The sequence below is a fragment of the Nicotiana sylvestris genome, chromosome 7 (genome assembly GCF_000393655.2).
Source record: "Nicotiana sylvestris chromosome 7, ASM39365v2, whole genome shotgun sequence".
Lineage (NCBI taxonomy): Eukaryota > Viridiplantae > Streptophyta > Magnoliopsida > Solanales > Solanaceae > Nicotiana > Nicotiana sylvestris.
The window spans coordinates 12,485,260-12,500,522 of NC_091063.1; the positions used below are offsets into that span (position 1 = coordinate 12,485,260).

Consider the following 15,263-nt stretch of genomic DNA (forward strand, 5'->3'; position numbering starts at 1 on the left):
TTCGAAATTTTGAGTTTAATTTGATAATTTTCGCGTGGGCTTTGTCCCTTTGGCATGTATAGATGATATGATTCTAATTTTGGATAGATTTGGGGTGATTTGAGGCCGAGTCGAGAGGCAAGGGCATTGCGAAGTAGATTCTCGTCCGGTTTGAGGTAAGTAACGATTGTAAATCTTGTCCTGAGGGTATGAAACCTCGAATTTCACTTCGTTTCACTATATTGAGGTGATGCACATGCTAGATGATGAGCATGGGGGCGTGCACCATTGGGGATTATGACTTGGTCCGTCCCATAGTGACCTTTAAGTTGTGTATTTGCCTGCAAACTATTTAATACACTTGTGTTTTGGAAAATATTACTATGTTTTGTGTTGAATGTCATATTTGGGCCTTGTGCCAAGTTGTTTGGACCCTTAGGGGCTTTTTCTTATTATTTCCTCACTGTTTTGACTTAAGATCTGTACTCAGTCATGTTATTTTTTTATTGATTTCATAACTTAGTGTTTATTATTCCTTTGATGCATAAAAATGATATTTTGGGCTGAGCACCCTGTTTTACTGATAGCTCGAGTGGCTTGTGAGGTTGATGACTGAGAGAGGCCGAGGGCCTGTTGTGAGGATTATATATTTATATTGGGCTGCACGCCGCAGTAATATATATATATATATATATATATATATATATATATATATATATATATATATATATATATAGATCGAGTTGCACGCCATAGTGATATATGGATTGGGCTGCACGCCACAGCGATATATGGATTGGGCTGCACTCCGCAACGATATGTTGGATCGGACTGCACGCCGCAGCGATATAGCGCTTGGGCTGTAGGAGCCCCTCTGGAGTCTGCACACCCCTTGTGAGCGTAGTCGACTATATATTTATGGATCAGGCTGCATGCCGCAGCGGCTATTATAAGGTACCTATTGAGCGTGAGTGCAGAGCATGAGCACTGATTGATGAGAGTTGAGTCTCGAGTGACTGAGAGAGTTACCCAAGGGGATATATATATATATATATGAGTGATGTTTCTACCGAGGGGCTTTTTTTATGAGATTATTGTTTTCACTCCTCTTTATACTGAGCCTCTGTTGAAAATGTTGAACAAATGATTTTAAACAACTTTCATTGAAACTAGAGTTTTTACGAGATGTTCGAAATTTGATCACTAATTTGGCCTTGTTATTTCCAGTGAGATTTTTATGTTATGAGATGTATAGAAGTGATCGAGAGGTTTTGCCCAAGGGGTTGTATACGAACTATGTTTTGCCCGAAGGGCCGATTATGATCTTCATCACCTTTACTATAAACTGCATTGAACCTCTACTGAAACTGTTGGAAAGCATCTTCAAATAATTTTACCAAAAACTGGATTTTAAATGAGATTATTTGACTCTTATTCTGATTAAAAGCATGTTGTGCTTACTGAGTTTATTATGATGTGGATATTATTTGTTTCCTACCGCTTAGTCTCTATTTACTTTTATTACTTACTGAGTTGGCATACTCACATTACTCCTTGTACCTTGTATGCAGGTTCCTGTATTTCTGAGTTCGGTAGCAGGTTCATCGGAGTTAGCAAGGTAGTTGTCTGGCGATCACAGCCCTGCTTTTCTCCCTCCTTATACTCCCTTAGTGTATTCTTGTGATTTTCCCGGCCATACTGGTCTTGATGTTGTCAGACAGTTATAGTAGATGCTCATGATTAGTGACACCCCGATGTCGGGCTTTCTTTCTGCACTGTGGTTTTATTTTAAACACTTTATAAAGGCTTATTGTTAAAAAGCTTTGATTTTATCCTAAGAATGAAAAAAATATTGATTTGTTTTGGGTTTGTGTCGGCTGGCCTAGCTCCATGATAGGTGTCATCATGACCGGATTGGTTTTGGGGTCGTGACCAAAAAATTTATTTTGTGCCTCACACAACTGACACTAGTTGTGTGAAGCCTCTTTTTTGTCTCACAACTTTGTGGTTCCAGATTTTTGTGGACCAAAATATGTAAGATATGGGTCCAAAAAAATGTGAGATAAAAAGAGGCCTCACACAACTAATGTTAGTTGTGTAAGGCACACCATAAAATCACTCGATATCATCCATAGAGTGAATTATTTCCATAATAATATTCCTAACCTGCAATGTATTTAAGACACATATGCTTAAGAAATGTTTGGGTGTGGACTTTGTTTTGATAGAATAATGAGATGTATAAAATTATATGTTTTGTTACATCCTAGCAGTTGTTTGAACCGGTTGGACTACTCCATCTCTCCCTTGTTCAACTCTCCCTTGTTCAATTCAATACTAACTAGCAAATAAGAACAATGTTATTATCCAAAATAACTTTCGAATTAGCAAAATGACCATCGATTGCTAATCAATGCATGCTGACCAGCAAGTTTCACCTCCCTCAACACTTTTGGCAACTACTGTGACAACCCTTTCAGTAGTTCCTATCATTAGCTCTATAGTCCGAACGGTAATCACGAAAAATAAACAATTTTTTTAATACATAAAGACTTATAGAGTTTCTTGTACCTCAATTGCTCTCAAGATTACGTAGGTATATTCTGTTGGCTAAGGAGTCTGAAGCAAAATTAATAACTTAATAACTTGAGTTTAAAGAGAGAAGCATAGATCAATAAAGAGATAGAGAAAAACAATGGTAAAAACAGGTTTACTGATGTTTAGTTATGATAACATGTGAAAAAAATCAAACATATTTAAGACAATGAACTAATGGCATAACTAACTTTGAAAATATTTATACAATAGTTGAAAGATAAATGTATTTTCCTAACATTTCTTTTTCATTTTTTTGGTGAAGAAAATTTTTTATTGATTCAACACCACAACCTGTTACATGATTCCTTTCTCTCCTTTCTATCTATTTCTTCCCTTTCTATGTTCTATCACATGACTCCTATCAAGAGATAACAAAACAATAAAATAATGTACCAAAAGACAGCCACAATGCCAGCCACATGCAAAAACATAATCATATATCTCTCTTATCTAATTACTCTATCTATCCATTCATTTTCTCTAATACTCAGGTTTTTAGTTACAAACTTTATCTTCCTCGTTCTGTATTCTTGCTTGATCTATCTATCCATTCATTTTCTCTAATACTCAGGTTTTTAGTTACAAACTTTATCTTCCTCGTTCTGTATTCTTGCTTGATCTGTTGTATCACATACCTTGTAGTTGGTAGTTTGTACTCCCACACTGCTTTGTTGCGTGCCTTCCATATCCAGTAGACCAGTGTTGCTACTATAGCCAGCACTACTTCTCTGCATCTCTTCCCTTTGGTGATTCTGGCCATTCGTCTCCAAATTCCAGCTATATCAATTTGTTGTATATGTATCCCTAGCCACAGTAGTATCTCATGTAAGAATATTTTAGAAAAAGGACATTCAAAGAACAAATGTTGTGTAGTTTCCTCATGCATTCCACACATTCGGCATCTATCATCTTGGCTTATGCCTAGATGGCATAGTCTAGTTTTGGTCATCAGCCTTTGGTGCATAGTAAGCCAGCATATAAAGTTGTGCTTGGGTATATTCAGTTTTCTCCACACCCATCTTCCCCATGGCCATGCTTCTTTAACTCCCATTCTCCATTTGTACCCACTTCTCAAAGTGTACTGTCCATTTATATTCTACCATCCATCATGTATGAAGCTAGGTTCAAATTCATCTCTAATTTTCCATATCTTCTTTCAGTACCAGCAACAATCAATTGGACATATGTATTGCCACCATGCCTTTCCTTTTAAGTATATGTTGCTTATCCATTTTACCTATAATTTGTCAGCTTTCTGTGCCATATTCCATACATATTTTGCAATTGCTGCTTCATTCCTTTTAATACAATCTGTGATCCCCAATCCACCCTCTTTCTTGTCCCTGCAAGCAATGTCTCATGCCACTAGACAAGGTCTATTTGTGACAACTTTTCCATCCCAGATGAAATTCCTATATATTGTAGTGATGCTTTTAAGTAACTGCGTTGGAAGCATGAATATAGAAGACCAATAACTGTGAATGTGTAGCAGTACAGAGTTGACAAGCAACACTCTCCCAGTATAGGAAAGATGCCTAGTACCCTAACTTTTAATTCTTGTTGTCATCTTGTCAAGCAAAACTTCACAATCCATTTTTGAGATTCTCTTTGCTTAAACGGGCACACCAAGGTATCTAAAGGGGAGGCTCCCTTTTTTGTATCCAGTCATTTCAATCAGGTCATTAAGACTTTGAGGGTTCATATTTAAACTAAAGATATTTAATTTGTTGGCATTTTGTATAGACCTGTTTGTGTTGGAGAATGTCTTTAATCCCCTAAGCAACAGATGTACTGATCGGAAATCCCATTTGCTGAAGAGCAAGACATCATCAGCAAAACATAAGTGGTTAAGCTTCAGACTCCTGCATTTGGTATGATATCCAAAGCCCTCCCGTTTAGCTACTACCCCCATTATCCTAGTGAAGTACTCCATGCATATAATAAATAGTAGTGGGGATATTGGGGCCCCTTGCGTCAGCTCTCTTTCCATTTTAATGCTGCCATACATTCCTCCATTTATAGAAATAGAGTAGTGCACAGTTGTATTACAGTTCATGACCCATTTGATGTATTTTTTAGGAAACTCCATGGCATGTAGCATCTCCTCTACAAACTCCCATTCCACTGTATCATATGCCTTCTTCAAGTTTATTTTAATCAGGCAATTACGAGTTATTTTCTTCCTGTTGTAGAGCCTCACCAAGTGTTGACATATGAGGATATTTTGTACTATGTTTCTTCCAGCTACAAATGCACTTTGGTTGGGTAAGATAATCTCTGGTAAGACCAGCTTCAACTTGTTAGAGAGCATTTTGGATACTATTTTATATATAGTATTGCAGCATGCAATTGGCCTGTGGTCACCTATTGTGACCAGCTTCAACCTATTAGAGAGCATTTTGGATACTATTTTGTATATAGTATTGCAGTATGCAATTGGCCTGTAGTAACCTATTGTATCTGCATGGTCTGACTTTGGGATCAATGTAAGAACTGTATTGTACCAAACTTTTAGTGGTTTCCCTGCTCTGAAGAACTCCATCACTCATGTTATTAAGTCTTCTTTGATAGTGTCCCACCAGTCTTTGAAGAACTGACTTCCATATCCATTAGGTCCTGGAGCTTTGTCCTTGCAATATCCCATAATGCTTCCTTCATTTCCTGAATACTGAATTATGTTGTCAGCATTCTTCTTTGTTCAGCTGAAACCACGGGCCCTTATTTTACAGTTGCACTACATTCTTTTGTTCTGCTTGTGCATTTTGTGCCTAGCAGGTTCTTGTAATACTCCACAAATGCCTCTGCTATGTCATGTGTAGTAGATCTTGTGTTCCCTCCACCATTTCTTATAGTAAATATTTTGTTGAAATTTCTTCTGGCTTTTATCATGCTATGAAAGAACTTAGTGTTCATGTCCCTTGCATTCAACTAGTGCATTTTGCATTTCTGCTGCAGGTACTTATTTTTTGCTTGTGTCCATATCTGGCATTGCTTGGAAAGCTGGCCTTCCTTCAAAATTAGTTCCAGATTAACAGGGTCCCTCTGTATTGCCTTTTGACATTCGTCCAAGTCCCTTTGTGCATGTATAGTTTTGCCTTCTACATCACCAAATTGGCATATGTTTATTGCTTTGAGAACAGATTTGAGCATGTTGAGTTTTCTCACCAGTCTATACACACATGTACCCTCTATGCTCTTTTCCCAACTTTCATTCACCTGTTGTTAAAAATTTATGGCTTGACTCCACATGTTATAGTATCTAAATCTATGTTGGTCCTGCTGAGGTCCATTGCCCCAATTTATCAAGGCAGGACAATGGTTTATGAGACCCTCATTCCCAAAGTGCACCTCTAATCCTGGCAATGCACTCAGTCACTCCCTATTTACTAATACTCTATCAATTCTACTATAGACTCTACTATTGTCCTCATGTTTATTGTTCCATGTATAGAATGATCCAGAAGACTTGAGTTCTTTGAGTGTGCATTTTCCCACACATTCTTTGAAGTCCTTTATTTCTAATACTGATACTGGTCTCCCCACTCTCTCATCCCTATGTAGGACACAGTTAAAATCCCACATTACTGCCCATGGACCTTGCATAGCATTGTATATTTGTTCAAGTTCTTGCCACAATTCTCTTCTTAGTCCTTGATCATTAAAGCCATATACCATTATTATTTGAAACTTGTATCGAGTCCTCTATGTTCTACCATACAATGTATTATTTGAGCAGACACCTTTGTGATATTCACACTGAATATTTATGGCTTCCATAGTACCCAAATTCTATCACCTGGATGGTGGTTTAGATTTGTACTGAATGATCATCCATTACAAAGGTTAAGAGCAGCTGATGATGCCTTAGGCCTCTTAACTTTTGTCTCTAGGAACCCAAATAGGCCAACTTTAGAATTGTGCAGAAATAGACTCATCTCTTTCTGCTTGTCTTGCCTATTTAGGCCCCTAGCATTCCAAAATCCTATTCTATCCATTAGTTGGAGGGGTTCCTCCTCCCCTCACAGTACTTAGCCATGTTTCACTTTTTTTCTGTGCACCTCTGTTGCTAGTAGACTTTACTGGTGTACTACTTGTATGTTGTATTCTTTGTCCCTCTGTTGTACTGCTACTATTTTTCCTTTGTTCATCTGGTATTCCAGTCTGATTTCTCTTATTCACCACCCCTATATGAGCTTCAACTTTCTCAGGTTGCTCCTCTTAAGTAGCAAATGAGTTTCTCAAAGTGATGGTAGTTGGTTGGACTACTGCTTGCCTTGTCTTTCTCATCTCTTCCTGCACTTCCTTCTTGCCTTCACCTCTTTGCATTTCAACTTGTACTTTTCCATGTATAGGTTTCCATGCTTGTGCTGCCTGGTTTATTTATGTATTTGTCTGTAGTTTCCTACAGTGTTCCTTTATGTGTCCATAGTTTCTGCGATGGTCACACAGTGTTGGCTTCCATTCATACTCCACTGTCTGTTCTATTATTTGCCCAAGCTCATTCTCAAATAATATTGCATCTGGATATGTTTTATTCATTGGCATTTCAACCATCACCCTAGCATACATTAGTTTATCCTTCCCTTTAGTTGCAGTATCAGCTTTTATAGGTTTACCTACTAATCCTGCAATTTTGGCCAATGCAGCCTGACCCCAGTATTTGAGATCCAATCCCACAAGCCATGTCCAAATTGGAACCTGTTCCACCATTATTTTACTCATTTCCATTCCTGGCTTCCATGTCCATGGCTTCACCACCACTGGTTTTCTATCAAAAGTTTGGGTTCCCCCTTCAATTGCTTTTGTTCTTCCTTCTACACTGTGAAATCTTACTATAAAGACCCCTTTATTAGTTTGAGCCACCTTATCTAGCCCCAAATGACCCCATATTCTCTTGAAATACCCCTCTATTACCGTTAAAGGGGGATTCGATCCCAAAACATATCAAATTGTCGCAGACTGCCAATACTCAATTTCCTCTTGCACATCTGCCAAAGTAATTTTGACATTTGCAGAGGTTTTCCCTTCCCCTCCAAGTAAAATCCCTCACTTATAATTATTTTTCCACTACATTACTCCACGATTTAGGTTTTAGGGTTTGATCAGTACCTGATTCACTTTGGGATTTTGCTTCATTTTCAACATGATCCGCCCAGGAATTCTTCCCAGAGCTCTGTGCATGTTTTTGGTTGATTGTCCCCACTGAGGTTGTCAATTTATTGTTCTTCATTGGGGTCACCATTATTGATAGACCAACCATTGGTGTTTGCTTCAGTTCCAGCGGTATTATGCCTTGTATCACATTCAAACTTTTAGTTTTCTTTGCATCTTCCGATTGGGGAACACTTTTTCTAGCCATATTCCCCTGTTGATTTACACTTCCTTCTTGCCCTCGCCCTCTAGTCCGTGACTTCTTCGCCATTTAGCCTTAGCTGAGAGTAGCTCTCATTCCAGAGGGAGAAAGCTAAAATGTGTATATGCCCGACACTTTTTCTAACATTTCTTCCACACCAGATATGTTTTATAGTTCTCATCCATTAATTTCTCTGTTAGATTAACTTGGAGTTATTATTTTATTCATTGTACTACCACAAGTATAAAAACAGAAGTTAAATTAATATCTTAAATTATGTGTTAAATTAAATAATCTATATTTATTTTATCCTAAAAGAACCCCTAAATCAAATTAATTTTCCTACTTTAAAAAAAATATCAAATTTATTTGAAGGAGTATAATCCTCCCCCCTCCCCTCTTTTTTTCCCTATTCTCTATTTGTCTTCTTTACTTAAAAATATGACGTTTTTCCCCAATAGTTTTGAAGATTGCTGGATTACTTGGATATATTCTTGAGATTTTTACATTCATATGCCATATAGTAAACTATATTACCCTCTATGCTTAACTTTTAATATAATTACATTTTATATACATAATTACCATTTATGTACATTTTAGGGGTTTTAATGGTATTAATTAGCCTCCTAATTTAACTCTACCATATATTTCCACTCCCCCCCCCCCAAATTTCTCTCTCCAAATCTCACCCCTTCACCCACGTATCAAACCACACCCCACGATTTCCTCTTAATCACCCACTATTTCTTCTTCTCAAAACCAACGAAAATTTGTAACCCCTCCACCATTGACAACCATTAAAAAGCTTTGAAGCTTTGAATTCGAATTTGGGTTTTCAAAAGACATTGTTTGTTTGGATTGGATGTTGTTGCAAAGAATTGAGAATTCTCTCTACGTCTCTCTCTATCTCTCAATCACAAATTTCAGTAATATAAAGCAAAGGAAAAGAGAGCAGCAATTCCACCATTGACAACCATTAAAAAGCTTTGAAGCTTTGAATTCGAATTTGGGTTTTCAAAAATCATTATTTGTTTGGATTAGGTGTTGTTGCAAATAATTGGGAATATGGTTTGGAGTTTATATCTCAATTTTGAGGGATTTTGGTGAATATTAGACTTGATTTTGGCTGAATTTCAGATTGAAGAAGAAGAAGAAGAAGACATGACATACATTATATTGCAGAAATTGTAGTAAAATTGTAGAAAAATTGTATTCTGTTGTTTATTTATTTTTCTTTTATTCATTTAACTATCGTATGAAAGTTGAACAACATTATATAAAAATTATATTTAAGTTGTATGATATTACAGTTGTATATAACTAAGTAGAAATAATGTACGAAAATTGTAGATAAGTTGTATAATATATAATTAGTTGTATGAAATTTATTTTTACTATGTATAAATCATATACAAAATATACAAAAGACATATTGTATAAAGTTTGTATTTAAGTTGTATGTTATTGTAGTTGTATTTAACTGGGTAGACTTGATTTTGGCTAAATTTCATATTGAAACTCGAAGAAGAAGAAGACATGACATACATTATACTTACGAAATTGTAGTAAAATTGTAGAAGAATTGTATTCTATTGTTTATATATATTTTTATTATTTAACTATTGTATGAAAGTTGAACAATATTGTATAAAAATTATATTTAAATTGTATGATATTGTAGTTGTATATAACTGAACAGAAATAATGTATGAAAATTATAGATAAGTTGTAGATAAGTTGTATACATATAATTAGTTGTATGAAATTTGTTTTTACTATGTATAAATCAGATACAAAAGACATTGTATAAAATTTGTATAACATTTATATTTACGTGGTATGATATTGTAATTGTATATAACTGGATAGAAATAATGTATGACAGTTGTAGATAAATTGTAGATAAGTTGTATAAAATAAAATTAGTTGTATGGAATTTATTTTTACTATGTATAAATCATATACAAAATATACAAAAGACATATTGTATAAAATTTGTGTAAAAATTGTATTTAAGTGGTATGATATTGTAGTTGTATATAACTGGATAGAAATAATGTATGAAAGTTGTAATTATATATCAATTGATAGATGCTCTATAATGGCTGAAAGTAATGCGTCGTAACTTGACTCCGAGTTTATCACAATTTTGCCGACATTGAAATTAACATATAAACCACTACTATCCCATACATATGAACATATAGCAAAAGAAATGCAAGAATTTAATTATAAGAGAAGATGGTGCAATGGTAACTTTAAATTTTCCTTGAGCATTCTCCAGTAGATTTTGTTCCTTTGTAGAATTAAGGGCATGGTAGTTGCCGGTCGGAACAACAATTCATAATATTCATCTTTGTTAATTAAAGGACAAGATTTAATGGTAAAACGGGTTATCTCAAAATAGTACTTGAACTTTCTCTAGTTGTGTTGCAGCCACTTAATCAAGAATTATATGGTGTGTCAGATAAATTGTTGGGGATAATTTTGCCAATAGTGGTGTATTGGGTATATTCAGGATTGTATTGTATGCTTGGGGGTATGGAGAATTATAGGTTGCATACCACGAAAGATGAGAATGAGAAGAATTTGTTTATAAAGAAAGAGATTGTTAAAGGGGTTCTTCTTCAACAGGTTGTTCAGGTTGTTGTTGCCATTGTTCTCTTCGCGGTTTGTAACCCCATCACCCCTTTATTGCAACGTTTTTGTTTTTATGCAATTTTTCTGGTTATAAAAAGCACTTTGTTTACTCGAGATTGGGGGAGAAAGAGAGAATCTAGAGAGGAGGGAAGAGAGGAGAGAAAAAAGGAAAATTGTGTAACTAAATCTCTCGATTGAAGACACAAATAATGGATTGGGAGTCTTTTAAGATGGACTGTATATATTTTGTAACTAAAATACGTTTAGGTCGGATAAATATCAATACATGGACATTTTTCGTAATAAGGTTTCAAATAGTGTATAGGAATGAACAAAATCCCTATATTCTTTAGAGGAAAGGCTTCATATCGCTTCAACATCTTAGCCGGTGATGTTCTTGTTCATCTTCTTATCTTTCTTCTCTTTCTTTCTCTTTATAAATTATATTCTTACGCTTAGAGAATTTTTGTAATACCGATTCAGTTAGAGTTTTCTGTAAATAAGACGTTGGGTTTTAAGATACAAAAATTTTACGGCCTTCCACTCCTCCATTTGTGCTATCAAATGCATAGAGAAGCAAAAAAAAAAAAAAAAAAGTACATGAAAAAGAAAAGTTCTACCAATTGGTCGCCTGGAGATAAAAAAAAATCTCAGAATATTAGATATTCCAATTAATGAAGACGACACCATTTCTATTTTGGGGTATTTCAAATATGTGATATTATTCTATACAATTTTATAACTTTGAGGAATTCAAATGCATTAGTTATACTATTAAAATTTTAAACTATAACACGATTGTATGTATATCAAATTAACTTGAAACTTCTACTTCAAATTTTCTTCCATTATCACTAATATGATACTATATAAGTCAGATTAACACTCTAAAAATTTGTGTCCTTTCAATAATGTCATGGAATGAGTGGAGAATTAGTCGTTTGGCACGGTAGATAAGAAAATAATCTTGGAATAAAAATTTAGTACCGTTTATCTTTTGTTTGGTTACTAATTCTATATAAGTTATCCCAGGATTAAAAATAGTACCGAGATTACTTATACCTATCAGTAGAATAGTAATCTAAGAATAAGTTATCTCAGTATAAAAGAGTAAAATTGCAATAAGAAATAATACCATAATAACTAATTTAACTAATCTCAGTATAACTTATCACCCATCATTTTATAATGTATTGTATTATATTGTATTGTATCGTTTTATAGATACAACGTTTGAATAGATTGTATCGTTTGCTGTTGTTAAATAACAATTTTGTTATTTGGTTTGACTGTATTGTATAGTACTGTAACTGATAAGTTCACTAAAATACCTGCAATTATTTTAAATAAAACTTATCAAGAATTACACATAAAAATAATTTGAGAAAATCTGTTTCTACTAATTTATCATTAATTATGTAGCTAGGAAACCAGAGCAAAAACCCAAAGAAAAATGTTAACTAATACATTAGCAACAAAAAAAATTAAAATGATGGAAAGAGACAAAGAATCGAACGGAGACTTGGATACAAAGAATAGGGCGAACCAACTCTAGAAAAGATGGAAAAAACAAAGTAGGTCAATAGGTTGGAGATTTGGAGTTTAAAAAAACTATAAAGGATAAAATAGAATTATAGTAATAAGTAAGGGTATAATTGGAAAAGAAAATAAGAAACGATCACACCACACCAAATCGGATATTTCATAAAGTGGGGCTTTTGGTTATTCCAGAACAATGAATTTAACAATACGATACAATCAATTTTAAATAAACAATTAAAACAAATATTGTTTTAGAATAACGATACAATACGATACGATGGGTAACAACCATCCAAACAAGTTGTAAATCCCAATATAACTTATTTTCAAATCAAACGACTCGGGTTTGACATCATTTTTGAACGATTCTAACTTTAGCCACTAATGAAATGGAGAACAACTTTTTATTGTACTTGAAGAGTAAATTTGAAACTGACATTAAATTCCTATTTTTATTTTCCAATCAGCCCTTGTAACTATGTGATTGCAAATTACCCTAATGGATGACCATTTGAAAACAACTAAACTAGTGTCAAAGGCAAAGGACAAAAGACAAACAAAATCAGAACAATAAGGACTAAAATCAACATCGAGGACAAACTTTAAGGACTACTTCCATAATTTAGCCACTACACTTGAAAATATTGAAACAAAAATAGATTTTCTTCTGTATTACATTAAATTAAGAGGTTCGAACTGGCTAGGAAGGAGTATGGTAAGATGATTGAGATATTTTCACGGAGTTCGAGTCGATGGATAATTTTCTTGATAACTAAATGCGAATTAGTCGGGTTAGTGTGTTAATTATATATTATTAAATAAATAATATATCTTTTATATTTTTAACAAAATGGTCCAAAAACCTCCTGAACTTTACGAAAAAGGTCTATAAATAACCCTGATTAGAACTTTGGCTCATAATCAACCTTGCTGTTACACTCTTGGCTGGAATACCCCTTATTTTCAAATGGCTACCACCGTAAATAAGTCATCCACTCATAAATTGACATGTGTATTTATTTATAATAAATAACACCACCCCTTTTAATTCATACCCAACCGAATTTAAATAACCCGATTCGTTACCCGACACTGCAAACTTAACCCGGTTAAAATCTTCACCTGCTGTTGGAGCCCGCATGTTAAGATCTATAAAGCCATTTGGGAATTTAACATAACCTGATTCCATTAAGATGTGATCATTTATGTCCACCCAGTGCTTGACCCGACCCGTATATTTTTCCACAAAACGGGCATTCATGCACTTTCTGATCCACATTCTTCAATCTCAATTGTCTTGAATTTTCTTTTGACTTGATCCCCTCGTTTTTGTCTTCAATGTAAGAGTTGTTCTTCTTGTGAATTGTTTATGATTGCCTAAAGCTTGAGATGACTTTAACAATTTGTTACAAATCTCACATTGGTACTTTTCTTGTTTTTTATTTCTAAATTTTTGGCTCGTCAGACTCATATGAACTTCTACATATATCTTTAGAAAGTATCATTAGACAAAAAACAATGTCTTCTTCAGGGGAAGTATCGAAAAACGAACTCACTGGTTCTGGTTCTGGTTCTGGTTCAAATTTAGTTGATTTCTCCTTTTTCACTTCCATTGCTTCTTCTGATATGAACAGTCTTCTGGTTCTCTTCGATCTCCTCCGAGTTGGCTTCTTTGTTGACTCAGTTTCAGTTTCACTTTCCCTTTTATGTACTACCACTGACCTAGCACCATCCAAACACTTAGGATCTATAATTTTACAAGTCTTCTTTGGATTCTCTCTAAGCCCATAACCCAAATACTTCTCTTCCATAATTTTTCTTGTTATTTTAAGGAATGGAGTGAGAGAGTTGACTCGCTATGGCCGCCGGAATCTTGTTTCTGCGGCGGAGGTTTTGGGTTAAGTTTGTCGGGTCGAGTAATGAATCGAGTTATCTAAATCCGATTGGGTATGAATTAAAAGAGGGGGTGTTATTATAAATAAAAATACACATGTCAATTTATGAGTGGATGACTTATCCTCTATGGCAACCGTTTGAAAATAAGGGATATCCGAGCCAAGAGGGTAACGGTTGATTATGAACTAAAGTTCCAACAAGGATTATTTGTAGACCTTTTCGTAAAGTTCAGGTGATTACAAGAAAATACATTTGGCTTTACACCATAACAAAAAATGGTTCATATTTTTTAGTTTTATCGACCTAACTTATATTGTACATATCTTGAAAGTACTAGAAAATTCAAATTCTGTTTTCTTACAACCATTGCTTCTAAAAGCTATGGAGTTAAATCTATGTTTTCATAAACATTGTTTTCACTCTCTTTTCTTCTCACATATTCTATATATGCTTCAAGGAGTCGTCTGCCATTACTGCTTCTCCCTGTGTCACCTGGTTGCAATGTAAGAAAATTGAAGATTCAACATTTCACCATTGAAGGTCATTCAAAACTTGGCTTTCAAAAATAAAATATTTTGAGTTTGTTAGTTGTTTGGATTGGTGTTGTTCCAATTGATTGAAAATATTAAAAGGAGCTCAAAATTTAAATTTGGAGTAGATTTGAGCAAGATTTGAGTTAAATTTCAGAAAAAAACGCAATGAAGAGACGAAGTCAGTTTTTTGTATAATTATGTATAATCTTGTATAATAGTGTATATGAGTGTATAAACACATCTTATACATCTTTATACAAGCGTCTGTAGACGAACTTCTTCTATGATTTTCAATTGCAATTCTTGTTCAAAATCAGTCTAAATCTCCATTAAATGACTTCAAATTTTATATACAACCTCCTTATATTGTTTCTAGCAATTCTAAATAATACACACTCCAAATTTCTCACAAAATTAAATTCGGAATCTAAACCCACATATTTAAGCTTGTTAAAAATCTAATTTTCACCATCCAAATGAATTTGGTTTGTTGAACTAATATTTGGGTTACAATTACTGATTCGAAAATTAACTTAAAAGCTTGAGCAATCGTTTTTAAAAATTAAATAGTAATTTTGAGAACATATTGGAGTTGGATGTTGAATCTTAGCTTATTATTTTTGGGTTAGTTGATTGTAAATTAAAATATGAGCTATAAAATGGAAAAGCAGGTTCTTATGTGAAATTTTTCATTTTTTTTTTTTGGACCTTTTCCGTTT

General features: G+C 34.2%; 3 protein-coding genes across 3 annotated transcripts; all 3 read right to left on the reverse strand.

Annotated features, from left to right (window-relative positions):
* Positions 1 to 3,085: 3,085 nt before the first annotated feature.
* LOC138872754 (uncharacterized) lies at positions 3,086 to 3,628 on the reverse strand. Its single transcript, XM_070151172.1, has one exon. It carries the CDS (start codon positions 3,626 to 3,628, stop codon positions 3,086 to 3,088), a length of 543 nt encoding a protein of 180 aa, XP_070007273.1.
* A 3,329-nt stretch (positions 3,629 to 6,957) lies between these two features.
* LOC138872755 (uncharacterized) lies at positions 6,958 to 7,999 on the reverse strand. The gene is made up of 2 exons (XM_070151173.1): positions 7,687 to 7,999; positions 6,958 to 7,409 (listed from the first exon to the last, which is right to left on the reverse strand). Exons 1-2 carry the CDS (start codon positions 7,997 to 7,999, stop codon positions 6,958 to 6,960), a joined length of 765 nt encoding a protein of 254 aa, XP_070007274.1.
* A 5,561-nt stretch (positions 8,000 to 13,560) lies between these two features.
* On the reverse strand, positions 13,561 to 13,926 carry LOC104210468 (zinc finger protein ZAT4). Its single transcript, XM_070151174.1, has one exon. It carries the CDS (start codon positions 13,924 to 13,926, stop codon positions 13,561 to 13,563), a length of 366 nt encoding a protein of 121 aa, XP_070007275.1.
* Between the last annotated feature and the right edge of the window lie 1,337 nt (positions 13,927 to 15,263).

Excerpts from the sequence above, each read along its gene's own strand:
- LOC138872754 (XM_070151172.1), bottom strand. The coding sequence starts at position 3,628 with ATGGGAGTTAAAGAAGCATGGCCATGGGGAAGATGGGTGTGGAGAAAA.
- LOC138872755 (XM_070151173.1), bottom strand. The coding sequence starts at position 7,999 with ATGGCGAAGAAGTCACGGACTAGAGGGCGAGGGCAAGAAGGAAGTGTA. Across the intron at positions 7,410-7,686 it reads AAAATCCCAAAGTGAATCAG|TAAGATTTCACAGTGTAGAA; the intron begins GTACTGATCAAA and ends GGGTCTTTATAG.
- LOC104210468 (XM_070151174.1), bottom strand. The coding sequence starts at position 13,926 with ATGGAAGAGAAGTATTTGGGTTATGGGCTTAGAGAGAATCCAAAGAAG.